The 15,150-nt window shown below is 41.1% G+C and overlaps 1 protein-coding gene across 6 annotated transcripts in view; it reads left to right on the top strand.

Moving 5' to 3' along the window:
* Chd6 (chromodomain helicase DNA binding protein 6) overlaps nucleotides 1-15,150 on the top strand; it is a 219,773-nt gene that overhangs the window by 195,171 nt on the left and 9,452 nt on the right. For 3 of the 6 annotated variants that reach the window (XM_003467660.5, XM_063248336.1, XM_063248337.1), the window contains 8 exons: nucleotides 597-813; nucleotides 2,196-2,404; nucleotides 3,405-4,973; nucleotides 9,307-9,458; nucleotides 9,934-10,140; nucleotides 11,131-11,583; nucleotides 13,645-13,836; nucleotides 14,809-14,928. In XM_003467660.5, coding sequence (XP_003467708.2) covers nucleotides 597-813; nucleotides 2,196-2,404; nucleotides 3,405-4,973; nucleotides 9,307-9,458; nucleotides 9,934-10,140; nucleotides 11,131-11,583; nucleotides 13,645-13,836; nucleotides 14,809-14,928 — 3,119 coding nt within the window. Of the gene's footprint in view, nucleotides 1-596; nucleotides 814-2,195; nucleotides 2,405-3,404; nucleotides 4,974-9,306; nucleotides 9,459-9,933; nucleotides 10,141-11,130; nucleotides 11,584-13,644; nucleotides 13,837-14,808; nucleotides 14,929-15,150 lie in introns of those variants that run through there. The other 3 variants (XM_013150332.3, XM_013150333.3, XM_063248338.1) reach the window with 3 other exon arrangements.

The following is a 15,150-nucleotide window of genomic DNA, read 5'->3' on the forward strand; positions in this document are numbered from 1 at the left end:
TATTAAAATGCTATTTTTTAAGAATACTCTTTTTAAAAGCCAAGTAAATTGACTTTTACAGTCCCATAGTTAGACATGGCTCTGGCCTTCATCTCCCTGACATTGAAATGCAAAATAAAATGATATCTTAAGTTAGGATGGACTCTACCAGGTATTAGAGGAATTAGATTTTATAGCTGTTTGTTTGTTTGTTTGTTTGTTTGTTTTTCTTTGTTTAGAAAAGTTAGAATTTGCATTTTCTGAATTCAAACTTAACAAAGGCTTTAATAGTTGAAAAGACCAACTGCACAGAAACCCATAGTACTATGTGGAGAAGATAGTAAAGAATGTGCTCATTCCTATGCTGTAGAGAAAAGTTCTCAAATCAGTTCTAACCTCACAACATAGGACACACTGGAGAGCTAACAGTAGACCACGACATAAGACTCCATCCTGCTATGCTGGGCCGAGGAGTAAAGCAATAACTAATGAAGTTACATTATCAGCAGAAAAAGAAAAAAAAAGTTCCAGTGTCAGCTTTGTTTTTATTTAAACAAACTCAAACTCTTGTTTTTAGTTCTGTACATAAATACTAATATCCTCACTGGTGTTTGAAGCCCAGGATAGCTCCGACCCAGACAAATCACCCTGGCCGGTTTCATCAGCTCTGACAGCTCGTCTCCGGCGTCTGGTCACTATTTACCAGCGCTGCAATCGTAAAGAGCTCTGCCGACCCGAAATCCTGGGACCAGGTAACCAAGGATACTGGGTCCAGGAGGAGGTGTTCAGGAGAACCTCAGAAATGGACCTCATCAACAAGGAAGCTCAGAAGAGGTAAAGGTCAAGGGCCAATAGGGCATGCTGGACTTTTACTGGGTACAGATAACAAAAAGTGAATCTGATAGCTGAGGGGAAAGTGCATGTATGCTCTCTGGTAGTTACATTGTCTCCAGAATTTATTAAATGCGATCTCAGCATTGACAGTGTTGGCGCAGTAACAGGAGTTTGATGTGGTCTGGGACACCCTCTGCTCACAATTCACAGACTTTAATGACTTTCCCAACTTGACATCTTCCCTAAGTCAGACCCCAGTCTGTGTTGATGTCATGTAAAAACACTATGCTGGCATTTATGAGACCACTTCAGAACCCTACTCCTCCTAGCAACAAAAGATATATTGTGCATTGACACTACCTTTATGGCTGTTTTTATCAAACTTTTGAAAGCAATAAATATCACAAGTGCAAGCCCAGAAGGAAGGTATAATATCAGTAATCACTTGCTCATCTAAGAATTAAGCTAACAAAGGGTACAGAAGGCCAGCACAAGCTGGGAATGCACATATCACAAAGTTGCAGTTCTTTGAGTCTTAATTTCACTCTGTCCTTCCAGTGAATTAAACAACATAGCAAATCCAATTAATTTTCTATATTCTTTCTGATGTTCTGAAATTTCCTAAGTCAGAACATTTATCCTGGCGTAGCTACAGAGAAAAGAACCACAGCCCTTCCCTTCCCTGCTTCTCACTCCCCTGCTGACTCCTCACCCACCTTCCATTCCTAGCTGCGATGAAGAGCACGACAGCCAGGAACCCCTCATACACACTGTTGGTGGCTCTCCTGCCCCCGATATGATCTTAATCCTATAGAATTTAAAGACTAGAGAACCTTTGTGTCCCGGAGAAAAATACTGACATGGGCAACTCATCTGTAGAAAACCAGTGGGAGATAGGGAGTCAGGACCTACGCACTGACATAGTGATTCTGTTCCCTTTTTGGATCCAGTTTCCTTGGTTATAAGACAGAGACTGAATTTAATGGGCTGGAAGGTCCTTCCAGGATTCTGTGTTGTCATACATATTTAAGTATATGTAATATTTAGAAACTCTTGATTTCCTACAAATGGAAATTAAGTAGGTAATTGATTGCCTAAGAGATAGCTAAGTCTGCACACATGAAATAGAGAAGTAAATAATGAGGAGGAAGCACTGAAGACTTGAAAGCGAGCTCCTTCCTTGGGAGTAGGGCTATAGCCTGTTTTTGTTATAAGCCTCTCAGATCAATTTAAGTAAAAATATACAGTAAGGTAGCAGAAGTTCCACCTGCTTTCTTGATTTCGTGAGTTCTTATAGTGTGTACTCAACTGTTAGCTTTCTTTAAAAAAAAAATACAGAGAGGGGAAAAAAACAGTTCCTCTCACTCTGATTGCATCTTAAGGTGGACCAGGAGAGAGCAAGCAGACTTCTATAGAGCAGTGTCTTCATTTGGCGTTGTTTATGACCAAGAGAAGAAAACCTTCGACTGGACCCAGTTCCGCATCATTTCCCGTCTGGACAAGAAGTCAGATGAGAGCCTGGAACACTATTTTTATAATTTTGTGGCCATGTGCCGAAACGTCTGTCGTCTGCCTGCGTGGAAAGATGGTGGTGAGGAAGTTGTTTGTCAGTATGTTAGGCGAGACAGGGAATGAAAATGCTGGTGTTCAAAGTGTAGCATTACTTAGCTGTGACTCTCACAATAAAGTCCATGTGAGAGGTTCCAGTAGAGGTATATAGGTTCTTAGAAATCCATGTGCTTTTAATTGCATTCACCCTCAATTAAAATGTTCTCTCTCCCCCAAGTGATGTAATTTAACTCTATTTAAAATCTTACAAGCCAGGCTTGATGGTGCACACCCATAATTCCAGCACTCCAGAGGCTGAGGCAGGAGGGTTGCTACAAATTTGAGGCCAGCCTGGATTACATAATGAGACCCTGTCTCAAAAAATAAGAGACTTTTCCTAAACTAAAAGTTTTTTTTTTAAGTCACACTGAAGTGTTCCCTTCTTTGAGCTTTGTACCTTGCTTATATTAGATTTTAATAACTTAAGTGTTTTACCGTGTATTCACTTACAGAAAGGTTTTATTTAAACATCTGATCAGATAGAGACCTCTTCTGTAATTTTGTCCTAGTTGGAATTTGGAACAGCTTTCTCTAGGCCCCCATTCAGCCTTATATTTGCAGCTACTATATATTAGATAATGTATATTGAAAGAAAGATCTAGACCGTCAGTGATACTGACAAGACCTAGATTCACATTTTGGTTCTGTCCCTTCTAACAGAGTAGCTCATGTAAACCTATTTGCCATCCTTAAAACAGGAATGGTGATGTGTCATAAGATTTCTGTGAGAACTAGATGACACATACAATAGAGTGTAGCTAGTGCAGAGAGAGGGAGTAGCATGTGCTTATTAGGTGGGAACTAATATTACACACAGAACTGATGTTTTCCTGTTCTGTCTTTATCCATTTCCCTTTTAGCTTCAAATTTTAACGGGGCCCACACGTAAAACTCTGTAAGGCCAGAGATGCAGGGGCTTAGTAGAGCAAGAAGTATTCAAAACCACTTGAAGTGATAGGCTCTGTATTTCCCGTTCTCTCCAGGTCCCCCAGATGCTACCATCTACGTTGAGCCCATCACTGAGGAACGGGCTGCAAGAACTCTTTACCGCATCGAGTTGTTACGGAAAGTCCGAGAGCAGGTACTCAGGTGTCCTCAACTGCATGAGCGCCTCCAACTCTGCAGGCCCAGCCTCTACCTTCCAGTCTGGTGGGAGTGTGGGAAACATGATCGAGACCTGCTCATCGGTACAGCTAAACACGGGCTGAACCGAACTGACTATTACATCATGAATGACCCCCAGCTATCCTTCCTGGATGCCTACAGAAACTATGCCCAGCATAAAAGAACTGACACTCAGGCACCAGGTGGTCTCTGTTGTCTCTACCAGACCAACTCCAAGTTATATGAATCTCTTGCCTATTCTCAAATGAGTAGGACTTCAGAGTCTCTTGAAAGTGAACCTGAGAATCTGGTGAAAATTGAAAGCAGAGATGATCATCTTGGTTTGCGTGGAGGCAGCTTCCCTGATGTGACTTGTGACAATTTTATTTCTAAAGTTCAGGATGTAATTTCTATCAACCACGATGAAAGTCTGCTGCCTGAGTCCTTGGAGAATATGATGTTTGGTAAGGTACTCAGCCAAGAGCCAGGCTCTTTTCAGGAGGGCCCAATTATCAATGCAGAATCCAGAAAAGATGCTGTTGGTATCTCAGCAAACAGAAGTGCAAGCTGCCGGCCCAGTGACCGTGAAGCAGAAATAGCTTCAGTTTCTCTTATGGATACCTTAGAAGCAGGAGTAGCTCAAATGAACATTAAAAGTGGAGAACCTGTGTTGACACCTATTTCAAAGGAAAGGGAGCACTGCTGCGACGAGGCAGGGCAGAGACCTGGAAGCATGGGGCAGCTAGAAGCCAAAAGCATACCTTCCACTGCCTTGGATGTGGGAAATGAAAGTGGGTTTGTAGATATGTGCAGTCTTAGTGTCTGTGACTCCAAAAGAAACCTCTCATCAGATCAGAAATTAATGGATTTATTAGAAAACAAAAGTTTAGAAAGTAAGTTGATTTTGAGTCAAAACCAGAGTGATGAGGAAGAGGATGAAAATGAGGGAGAAACTTTAACCGTGGCAGCAGGCACAAGAGAAAAGCCAGAGGTTTTACATCTCGCTAATCCCACTGCTAACATCCCAAGGGAAAAGAGTCACGGCTTCCATCTGGACGAAGCCAAGAAAGGAAGCCTGGAGGTGGTGAGCCAAACTGGACCGCCGAGGGCCTTTCCTCCAGCATTCTGCCAGTGCCACTGCAAACACATGGAAAGGTGGGCGCATGGCCTCGGGAGTGATGAATTTGAAGTGGAGAAACCCAAGGCTTATAAGCCAGACCTGTATAAAAGCAAAGCCAATAATACCACAGTGGAAGGTGAGCCCACTGCTATTCCATCAGAGCCATTTAAAGTAAAACCTGAGCTTTTGAAAGAACCCTGGAAAGAAAGTGCAGAAAGGAAAAAAGGTTTTTCCACATACGCTTCTGAAGGAAGTGAGCCCAAGTCAGAAGACATGGATTTCGAGAATAAAGATGATTATGAGAGAGATGGGACCTGCCATAGTCAAGGTACAGTATGTAGAATCTTACAGTATTTTGGATAAACCAGTCCTCCATGAAAGAGAAGGAAAGTGGGTAGAATGGTCACTAGCTTTATGATTTCTGAAAAAAGGACCTACCTACTTTCATATGTGTTCAAACCAAAAGTCATAAAAATTAGAATAGCTCAACTGTGATCATCCGAGAAAACCAAGGGTGATCATTGCCAGTCACAGCACTTCTGCTGCATCAGCCATGTGATCTAGGCAGGACTTGGATGCTTTTATGCAATAGATGCAGAAATCTGGCACTTAGGGGAAGTGATGTGTTCTTGCATTGGATCAGTTGCTCCAAACTGAGTAAAACAGCTTCAGGACATCAGAGACCTACAACTAATGTAGATGCCAGTAATTTGCAGGACCTCCGAAAATACAAATAAAATTGATGTTTGTTAACCACTTAACAATTTCAGCCAATCAATTCTTGTTTGCAGGAAATAGGCTCCTACATCTGTTTGTTTAACATGGACTATTTTTTGCATACTTTTTTTTATTTAGAACATTGTGTTTGCCTTTGATGTTTGTTTCAGGTGAAACTTAGTAAGTTCTGGTTATTTTCTTTTACTAATTTATGTTTGTGAAAAATAACCTATAATCTTGTGCTGAAATCTATAAAAATTCTTAACATAAGTATATTAGATATGATTTTTATACTTCTCCAGAACTCAGTAATACTCTTTTATAATATAAAACAGACATATTTGGGACAGTGAGACCGAATGGGAAGGAAATGTCAAAAGATCTGCAAAGAGGGGGCTGGGGATTTAGCTCAGCGGCATAAGCGCCTGCCATGCAAGCAGGCAGTCGTGAGTTCGATCCCTGGTACTGGTTTAAAAAAAAAAAAAGAAAAGAAAAAATATCTGCAAAAGAAAAAACTGAAAAATAGAGAAATGCTCTCATATCAGAGAGGAAAAGTCTGTGTTATGAAATAGAAAGACCAAAAAAAAAATGTCCTTATTGGCACCCATTCCTAATCCAGAAATGATGAAACTTGAAAGAAGAAATGAAACTTTAAAAATTCCAATAGTAATCAGTAATTATAATAATTCTGTCTGTGGTATTGACAGGGTTGACTTAAAATCTAACAAGGTATCCTGTAATCAAAAAGCCAGGGAAAATAAATATTATTATAAAATATTTATGCACCTTTTGAACCAAACAATATGGAATTCATTTGTTATTCAAAAGAAGAGGATTCAAAAGTCATTCACGGACTGGGGATTTAGCTCAGCGGCATAAGCGCCTGCCTTGCAAGCGTGCAGCCGTGAGTTCCATCCCCAGTACAAAAAAAAAGTTATTCACAATTTAGATTAGAAGTAAAAGATCAAATAATTGAAAAATATGGGATAGTGAAATACCAACCAGAGCATCCATCATCAACATCTTCACCATTAGATCTAGTGGATAGACATTTTATTAAAGTCATACCACCCACAGAAAGAAGGAAAGGCAAATACAACAGTGTAAAGTATGTTCACAGGATGATAATAATGCAAGAAGAATTAGGAAAGGTTAGATACTGCTTTCCAGATTGTAACGTGTTATGTGTTGAATATTTTCAGAATTAACATACATATAAAAATTACTGTATACATTTGATAAAATTGTCTTTTTCTTTTTTCCGGTACCAGGGATTGAACTTACTACCTCACGCTTTCCAGGCAGGTGCTTATACCCGCTGAGCTAAACCCCTGGCCCAAAATTGTCATTATAAAAATTGATGAAGAAATATGCAATTTTTTGGTCATCCTTATTTAAACCATTGGACTGATAAATGGTTAAGATGGGCAATTGAAAGTAGCATTTATTTGTTTAGATTCCTTTCATTAGCTCAACACAAATAAAAATAATAAAATTATAAGTAACTAAAAAGTAGATACCATCTTTTTAAATAGGGAAATCGTAGACAGGATTCAAATTAGAAGGAATTTCTAAATGTTAAAAAAAAATCTGGGTGGCCCTGAAATTCATTATGCTTTGTGTTAGTAGGAATCCTGAGGAGCAACAACATGTGAATTTTACTTGGCTTTATTTCTTCAAATTCAAGAGGACATATTAGAGTGAGAAAATTGCTTATTCTTGCCATTATTTTAAATAAAAACAACCAAATGACCCTGTTGATGTCTGGTGTTAATTGTGGTTCTCCAGGAGTAAAACTCACATAACCTCCCTTTCATGGGTCAGTGATTCACTATTACACAAGGAAAGAGAGAGTGGAACAAAACTAAGCTTCTTGAGTTGTCTGGCTTCTTTTTATTTTGGAATCCCCTCTTCTTTTGGTTTTGATCATTGATTAATGACTATCTTGGGAAGGAACAGTTATGAACCTAAATCAGAATTTACGTGTTAGATAGAATAAGGACTGAGAAATGAAACTAACAGTAGCTTAATGGAATTGTGGCCTCACCAACCTAGGAAGAGCCATCTTTAGCCATGCCCTATGCTGCTGCTGGCTTCCAAGGCTTCTGAGAAAGGAAGGTGGCAAGCCAGACTCCTGGACCACCAAGGGCCTTTCCTGCAGCAACCTCTGAGGAGCTCTACCATATGTTAAATTGTAAAACCCACATGCTTTTTGAATCCTGTTGTAGGAAAAAATCACCAAATAATCAGTCTTTGGAAACTCAGATAAGTAAATGAGCACAGTATAAATGTGATGAAAAAAAGAAAAACTTTCTCCTTCCTTTGGTGTTAGGCCAGCCTTACCTGACTCAAAGCAGGCTACCAGTCATGGACCTGGTAATCCTTGTGATAACTGAGTAAGCATTGAGTACTAGCACTGGTAATGCTTCTAAAAGTACTTTTGCAGTGGTTGGCCAGGATTCTTCACACAGTGAAAATATAGGACAGGTGGTGCCGGGAGGTTATCTCTCTTTGGAGATGAGAAATCTGCCATCCTGACAGATTAACTCATTGATGTGCCTATCAGGGCCAGCTTCCAGTTTGCCCAGCTCCTCTGCTTAAAACCTCTCAGTAGTGCTTCCATTGAGTCCAGAGTACAAACCAGATTTTCTGTTAAGGCCTGCACAACTGAGGATGAGCCATATGATTGCCCCTGCACACGCACGTACACATAGACACATGCATGTAGCCTCATCTTTATTTCTCCTGGCCACCTTTTGACTCCTCAGCATGTGCAGAATCCCCTTCCTGGATGTTCACTCTACCAGCCTACTTAAGTAGAGTCTTCCTTCTTACTCCCCTTCTTATTCCTGCTCTTAGTCTCTTGCTTTCCCCTATGAGACTACGAGAACCTGAGGGTCCAGGCCATGGCTCTTGTGTATCTGCAAGTCTACCATGCCTAGCAAGTCCTGTGCACAGTAAGGGCTCTCTGCGGCTCCCCAGGAGACTCTGCACAGTCAGAGGTGAAATCTCCACATGTCTGAAGATAGACATTCTCTGTCGTTTCACCGAGAAAAAAGGCCCATAGCATTTCTGTCTTAGGCATTTTGTTGCCATCTGTTTCATGTTGGTGAAACTTTTGCCATAATTTAAACTTGAAAGAGTGAATTGCGTATCCATTTTCTTCTGTCAGGGAAATAACTGAAATGTTCCAGGGTTTCGTTTGTTTGTTTGTTTTTGTTTTTTGTTTTGTGGTTTTGTTTTTTTGCATCTTGGGGAGACAGGGCTTGCTACATTGTCCAGGTTGGCCTTAAACTCAGTGTAGCCCAGGCTAGCCTTGAACTCATGTGGATCCTCCTGCCTTGGCCTCCTAGTGTCTTTGCATCATTTTTTACATGAATCAGATTTATTTTACATTTGCTTTAAGTTCTATGGATTTCGATTCTCCTCATTAATACATTCCTTGGGGCCAGGGATTTAGCTCAGTGGTGTAAGTGCCTGCCTGGTAAGCATGAAATCATGAGTTCAATCCCTGGTACCGCAAAAAAAGATTAATATCATTCTCTTGATATGTTACATTTCATACTTCATATACTGTCCCTTCAAATGTATCAAAATATCAAAGTAATATTCTACTTCTTGTCTACTATATCAAAGAGAAACATGGCCACTCACCTCTTCCTACTCTTGGATACACAGAAATTTCCCTTCTCTGTTCTTTTGTTGTTGGGGTATGGCCGAAAACTCTTAATAGATGACTTGCATTGTTAACCATAGACCAGAATTTGCCTTTATGGTCTTGCTAATTTAGTTCTTCTACCTGAAAATAGAAGATACAGAAATCAATATTCAGTTTAAGACAACAGAGAGTGATCTAATTTTCAGGAAAAGCAAATCAGATGTCCTAATCTCTCAGATCACTAATAATTCCCAAATGCTTAGTTAGTTTTTTACCTTTTTCCCAGACTACCCAGGGAAATATTCTGAAGAGGAGAGCAAGAGCTCAGCATCAGGTATTGCCGGAGACCTTGGGGATGACCTACAAGAGGCTCGCGCTCCCACCATTGCTCAGCTGCTACAGGAGAAAACCCTCTATTCCTTCTCAGAGTGGCCAAAGGTATCTCGCAGAACTTGCACTGTCCACCTCAAGCATCTTTAGCTCCAATTATTTCAAGCCTTATAAAGTGTTTCTATGAAAGAAACTGAGGAACCATCAATAGTTTTAAAGGGTATTAGTTATATAACATTTAGCAATGACAATATATGCACTTGACTAATTAAAACATAAGGTGAATGTGTCAGATTGTCCTCATATTTATAGCATTGTTAGTTTAATCTTCATTGTCCAGATTAGAAATTTATTTTTAAGGCTTTAAAGTGGTATATTTGGGCTAAGGATATAGCTCAGTGGCCTAAGTGCCTGCATTTAATTCTTTTTTCACTCCCTCTCCCTTTTCCTCCTGCTCCTTCGATCTCTCGGTTCTCTCCCCATTTAAGCACTCTTTTGTAATCACCTCCTTCTGGTCAGAAAACTTATCCCTCAAGGAGATTTGTTAATTTGGGTAACTCAGGGTTTATTTCCTTTTTCCCAGGATCGCGTGATAATTAACCGCCTAGATAGCATCTGCCACGTGGTGTTAAAGGGGAAGTGGCCTTCTAGCCAACAGTATGAACCCTCAGGCACACTGTCCACTGCAGTCTTAGCCAACAGTGCTGGTTCTCGGAACAGTCTCTCAGAGCCAGAAGCGGCAGAACACAGCTTCAGCAATGGTGCGACGTTGGCAGCTCAGGTGCAGAAGGTAAGGCCACAAGGATGGTGCGGACCACAGAGCAACAAACTGTGACCACGTTTCGTTTTCATAGTTGAGTTGGTCACTCAATAGGTACCTACTGAATGGACAGTGGGCTTTTGGGGGTCTTGGCTTTTGTATTTTGTTTTTGGCAAGCCATTACTGTTAATTGAAGAATTTGGACCTTATCCTGTAGGCTAGGGAGAGCTATTAAAAAGTTGAAGACCAGAGCACAAAGTAGAAAAGCAGGGTTTTGCAGCTCAGCTGAAGTCCGTGGGTTGGCAGAAGAAATGATGAGAGGAGAGAGGAATGCCTCAGCTGGAAGTCAACTGGGGAGCTGATGCAGAGAAAGAGCGCTAAACTAAGGCAGAGGCAGAGTGATGAATACAAAGAAAGGGATATACTTGATGACTAGTAAATATGTAAGGAGAGGAGAAATGGTGGATGTCTTCAACCCTTGAATTACTGAGAACAATAGCAGAAAGTAATTAATAGTAGAAATTTGAAAATCAAGGCAAGATTGAGTATTTCTGTTTGAACGTGATGAGTTTTTTTGAAGTTAATTATTAGTATACTGGTTGTCACTGTTTATTGCTATCAAAATCAGCAGGGACCTTGAAAAGCAACTGATTCTAATCTAATTAATCTGGGGTATGGCCTGGGTATTGGGATTTTTTTAAGAAAACTTCCCAAATGATTGTTACTTACAGTTGAGGCTGAGAATCTTGAGTTATAGTCTCGCAACTACAAGTATAGTATATGACTAGCAACTTCATCAGCATCTGGGAACCTGTTACAAATGCAGACTCTGGCTCTACAAGCCCACCAAAGTAGAATCTGCATTTTAACAAGCCATTCAGATGATGTGGTACTCACATTTAAGGAGGCATGAGTTCATAGAACTTTTAAGAAGATGAGTGGGGAAATCAACCTGGAGAAAAAGCTACTTCAGCCACAAAAGTGGCATTCAAACTTCTTTTGCCATATGTGTGTTCACAGGAGAGCTTCTTAGCCCCAGTATTCACAAAAGATGAACAAAAGCACAGACGTCCCTATGAGTTTGAGGTGGAGAGGGATGCCAAGGCTCGGAGCCTAGAACAGTTCTCTGCCACCCACGGGCACCCCCCCATCGTCCTCAATGGCTGGCATGGGGAATCAGCTATAGACCTCTCCTGCTCATCAGAGGGGTCCCCAGGAGCCACATCCCCTTTCCCAGTGAGTGCCAACACCCCTAAGATTGGGGCTATCGGTTCACTTCAAGGAGCCCTTGGCATGGACTTGTCTGGGATTCTGCAAGCTGGTCTGATCCACCCAGTGACTGGACAGATTGTCAACGGAAGCCTCAGAAGAGATGATGCTGCGATGAGGAGGCGGAGGGGAAGACGAAAACATGTTGAAGGAGGGATGGACCTCATCTTTTTGAAGGAGCAAACACTTCAGGCAGGAATCTTGGTAAGTATTCAAAACCACTAAGTGTAAACATTGACCTTTCTACATAGAGAAATAAACCATTCTTCCTCAGACACTTATGTATTTTGTTTTGTGGCTCTTTCACCCCTATTTCACTTGACCTATGTATTTTCTCTTTATGAGATGCCTGCCCTCTATCTTTTCTACAAATAGGTAGACACCATTATTGGCCCTTAATCTGCATGGATTAACAGGGAGAAATGAACCATGAGGTCTTGTCCTTCAGGTAGAAGCAACCCAAAGCCTTCAGTGTCTCAGAAGGGCCACTGGTGATTGAACAAGCGTAGCAAGAGGACAGAGCTGAGTTTCTGGTTCTCCGGCGTAGTTAGGGTCTCTAGAAGTCAATGTGTAAAAGGAGTAGGAGTCAGAACCATCTGATTATAGATCCCCAGCTGTTCTATCTGATATTGAGTGACAGCAGACAAGCCACTAGACCTCAGATTGCTCTTTGAGGGGAGCAACAGCTACTGCAGAGGGTTGCTGTGAAGACTCCCGGAGACCACACTGAGACAGTACACTGTAAACTCAGACGTGAGATATGGTGGCACATGCCTATAATCCCAGCAGTCTGACAGGCTGATGCAAGAGACCAAATGAAAAATAAAATAGGACTAGCTATGTATCTGGGTGCATAGGCCCTGGGTTCACTCCCCAGTAACCACATACATATATACATACATACATACATACATACATACATACATACATACATACATATCAGGGGATCTTTGTGAACAATTGAGGAGGCTAGAAACTGTGCCTGACGAAAAGAAATCCCCTTCATAAAGTGGTTAATGCTTAATGTGTGTTTCCCCATTTATCGGATTTTGAGCCACATGATATATATAGGAATTATATATCATGTTTTAAAAGGAATAATAATGACCATTATTCATTGGATAACTATTGTGTGGCAGGCATTGTGTTTAGGATTTTTATTATTGCCCTATTTGATCTTGACAACAACCTGGTGAAGCTAGGTGTTTCACAGATGGGCAAAATGAAGCTTAAAAGCCTTGAATAACTGGCTCAAAATTTTCCAGCTGCTAAGTGATCAAACAGGAAACGCAACCAAGGACCTTGTTGTCTAGATCCTAAGCAGTAGAAGACCTTATACTATTTGGTCTACTCAGACTTTCTATATAATTTAGAAGGTTTAAATGTCAGATGCTTTCCCTTGCTAGTCCTTTAAGCTGATTTTTAAAAGTTACATTTAAGAAAAAAAAAACATGATTTCTTTGTTATACTCATAGAATTACAATGGAATGACAGGTTAAAATTTGTTTCCTTGGTTTCAGTGGTTTTTTTTTTTAACACATTTCTGCCAGCTTGAACCACCAGTGGTTCAGAACTGCCCAGCAGTAAGACATACAAATTATGGTCCCATCCTAAATGGGTTAAATTTATGAATGCGGACACTGTTTTAGCATTGGCATTGTATTTTGTAAGTAGACCCCACCATAAGCATTCGTAATTCAGAGATGAGTGAGACAAGTATTTCAAACAAGAGGGAAAATGAATGGCCAAATCATAGTGTAGCATCTGCTGTTACATGAGAGTCATGCTCAGGATGCTGTGGAGACAAGACCTGGAGTAGCTACTGTTGCCTGGGACAGTCAGTGATGATGACAGGAGTAAACTAAATTGGAGCAATCAGGATGGAATTAGTGTGGCGCACAGATGAGGAGGAAAGGGGCTCCAGTGGAAGGAGCACCCAACATGTGCACAAGCAGCGGTTGATTGGGATTTGTATAGATCTAATTCTGTGACTCCTCCGGCCACGTCAGAGTAGAAACAGGTGGGATGCAAGCGAAGTGGTGTGCACCTATAATCCCGGTACTCGGGAGGGTAAGGCAGGAAGATTCCCTTGAGTTCAAGGCCAGCCTGGACTGCATAGCACAACCCTGTGTATAAGAAAGAAAATAAATAAAAAGGTGGAAAAGTGGAAAGAATACCTTATGTATTTAACTTTTAGGAACTAGTTTTCCTTCAGTTTTAATTAATGACACATTGTCATTAGAGTCTCATTTTTTGTTTGTCTAGGAAGTCCATGAAGACCCAGGACAGGCCACTTTGAGCACTACACACCCTGAAGGCCCAGGACCTGCTACCTCGGCCCCTGAGCCAACAGCAGCAGCCAACGGCCAGGCCGAGAAAGCCATTCCAAGCAAGAGCCTGCTTGACTGGCTACGGCAGCAGGCTGATTACTCCTTAGATGTTCCTGGCTTTGGGGCAGTAAGTGTTTGTTGGTGCTGCCTAAGACGGCTGTTAAATTCTACCTAACTTGGGGCCAGTTTTGATCTGTGCATACTGAGGGAAACAAGGTAGAAACTATTTGGCAGAAATATGTATTGAGAACATCATTTTAAAGTTGATTTTGTTTTGTATTGTTTTTTAAAGCTTACATTTTTGTTAAATCCTCCAATAACAGAAGTTATAGCCTACATCAGAATACTGTGCCAAGAAGTATACATGCACAATTTTAAGAGAATAGAACATGCCAAATTATAACCTGTTTGCTCCCAAAATGACCATACAATGCCGTAAGGTCACAGAGAAGTCTTTACGTTGTGTAAACTGTACCACTTGATGAACATGTTCCAAGTTAATTAGTATGTGACTACAGGGAATGGGAGGTTCTATTCTTAGTTATAGTTACTGTTTTAAGGACTTTGCCTTCAAGTCGTCTTGCTGCCTTTGCTCTAAGACTTTCCAATTAGGAATCTTCTGGAGGCTCTTGCACTGATATTTTTTCCTTGAATTTTCTTTTCTCACTTGCTCATCTACCTTATCACCATCTTTACCGAGAGTACATGTGACTAGTAATATGCATAGTAGAGAATACACACAAAATAAGAGAATGAATTCACAGGTGCGTAACTCTTTAATGACATACAAAACCAGCTGGGTGGGTAGCAGTGGAGAAGATATTCAAGGACCAGGCTGATGATTCAGCAGTGCTCTGGAAAGCTGCTGAGTAAGTTGGGTGCCCTAATCTTAAGGGTACAGGGCTCACACAGCCTGTTTTCCAGCTTGCAACAAAAATGCTGGTGCTCCAAAAAGAGAAAGCCTGGGTGAGGGCTGGCAGTAGGACCCTGTGTAAAGGGCTATCAATGAGAAAACAGCAAAACCAGCTAAAAATTAGCCCTCTTCTCAGAAGACTCTGTGATAGAATGTTTTGTAATACGGTCTCCATTTGCCTCCTAGAATTTTTCAGACAAACCAAAGCTGAGGAGGCCACGCTGTAATGAACCTGGAAAATTAGACATCAGCTCTCTGAGTGGAGAAGAGAGGGTTCCTGCTGTCCCCAAGGAACCAGGACTGAGGGTAGGAAGAGGTCATGGGTGTGGGGACAAGGGCAGCATGCTTCCGAGGTACATTTGCATACAAAGAAAGCCCTAGCTGAGGAGTGGGTGACATTTTGCAGAGGACAAGAAGCCAGCACAGGAAGTTGGAAGCAGTGCTAAGTGGTGTCCAGGGCATTTTTGAGCAGCAGTGTGACTTCTGTGACCATCTGTTTTCCACCTCTACCTCCTAAACAATTAAACC

This window comes from Cavia porcellus, unplaced genomic scaffold, assembly GCF_034190915.1.
Source record: "Cavia porcellus strain 051 isolate PalLab524CR breed Dunkin Hartley unplaced genomic scaffold, mCavPor4.1 scaffold_5, whole genome shotgun sequence".
Lineage (NCBI taxonomy): Eukaryota > Metazoa > Chordata > Mammalia > Rodentia > Caviidae > Cavia > Cavia porcellus.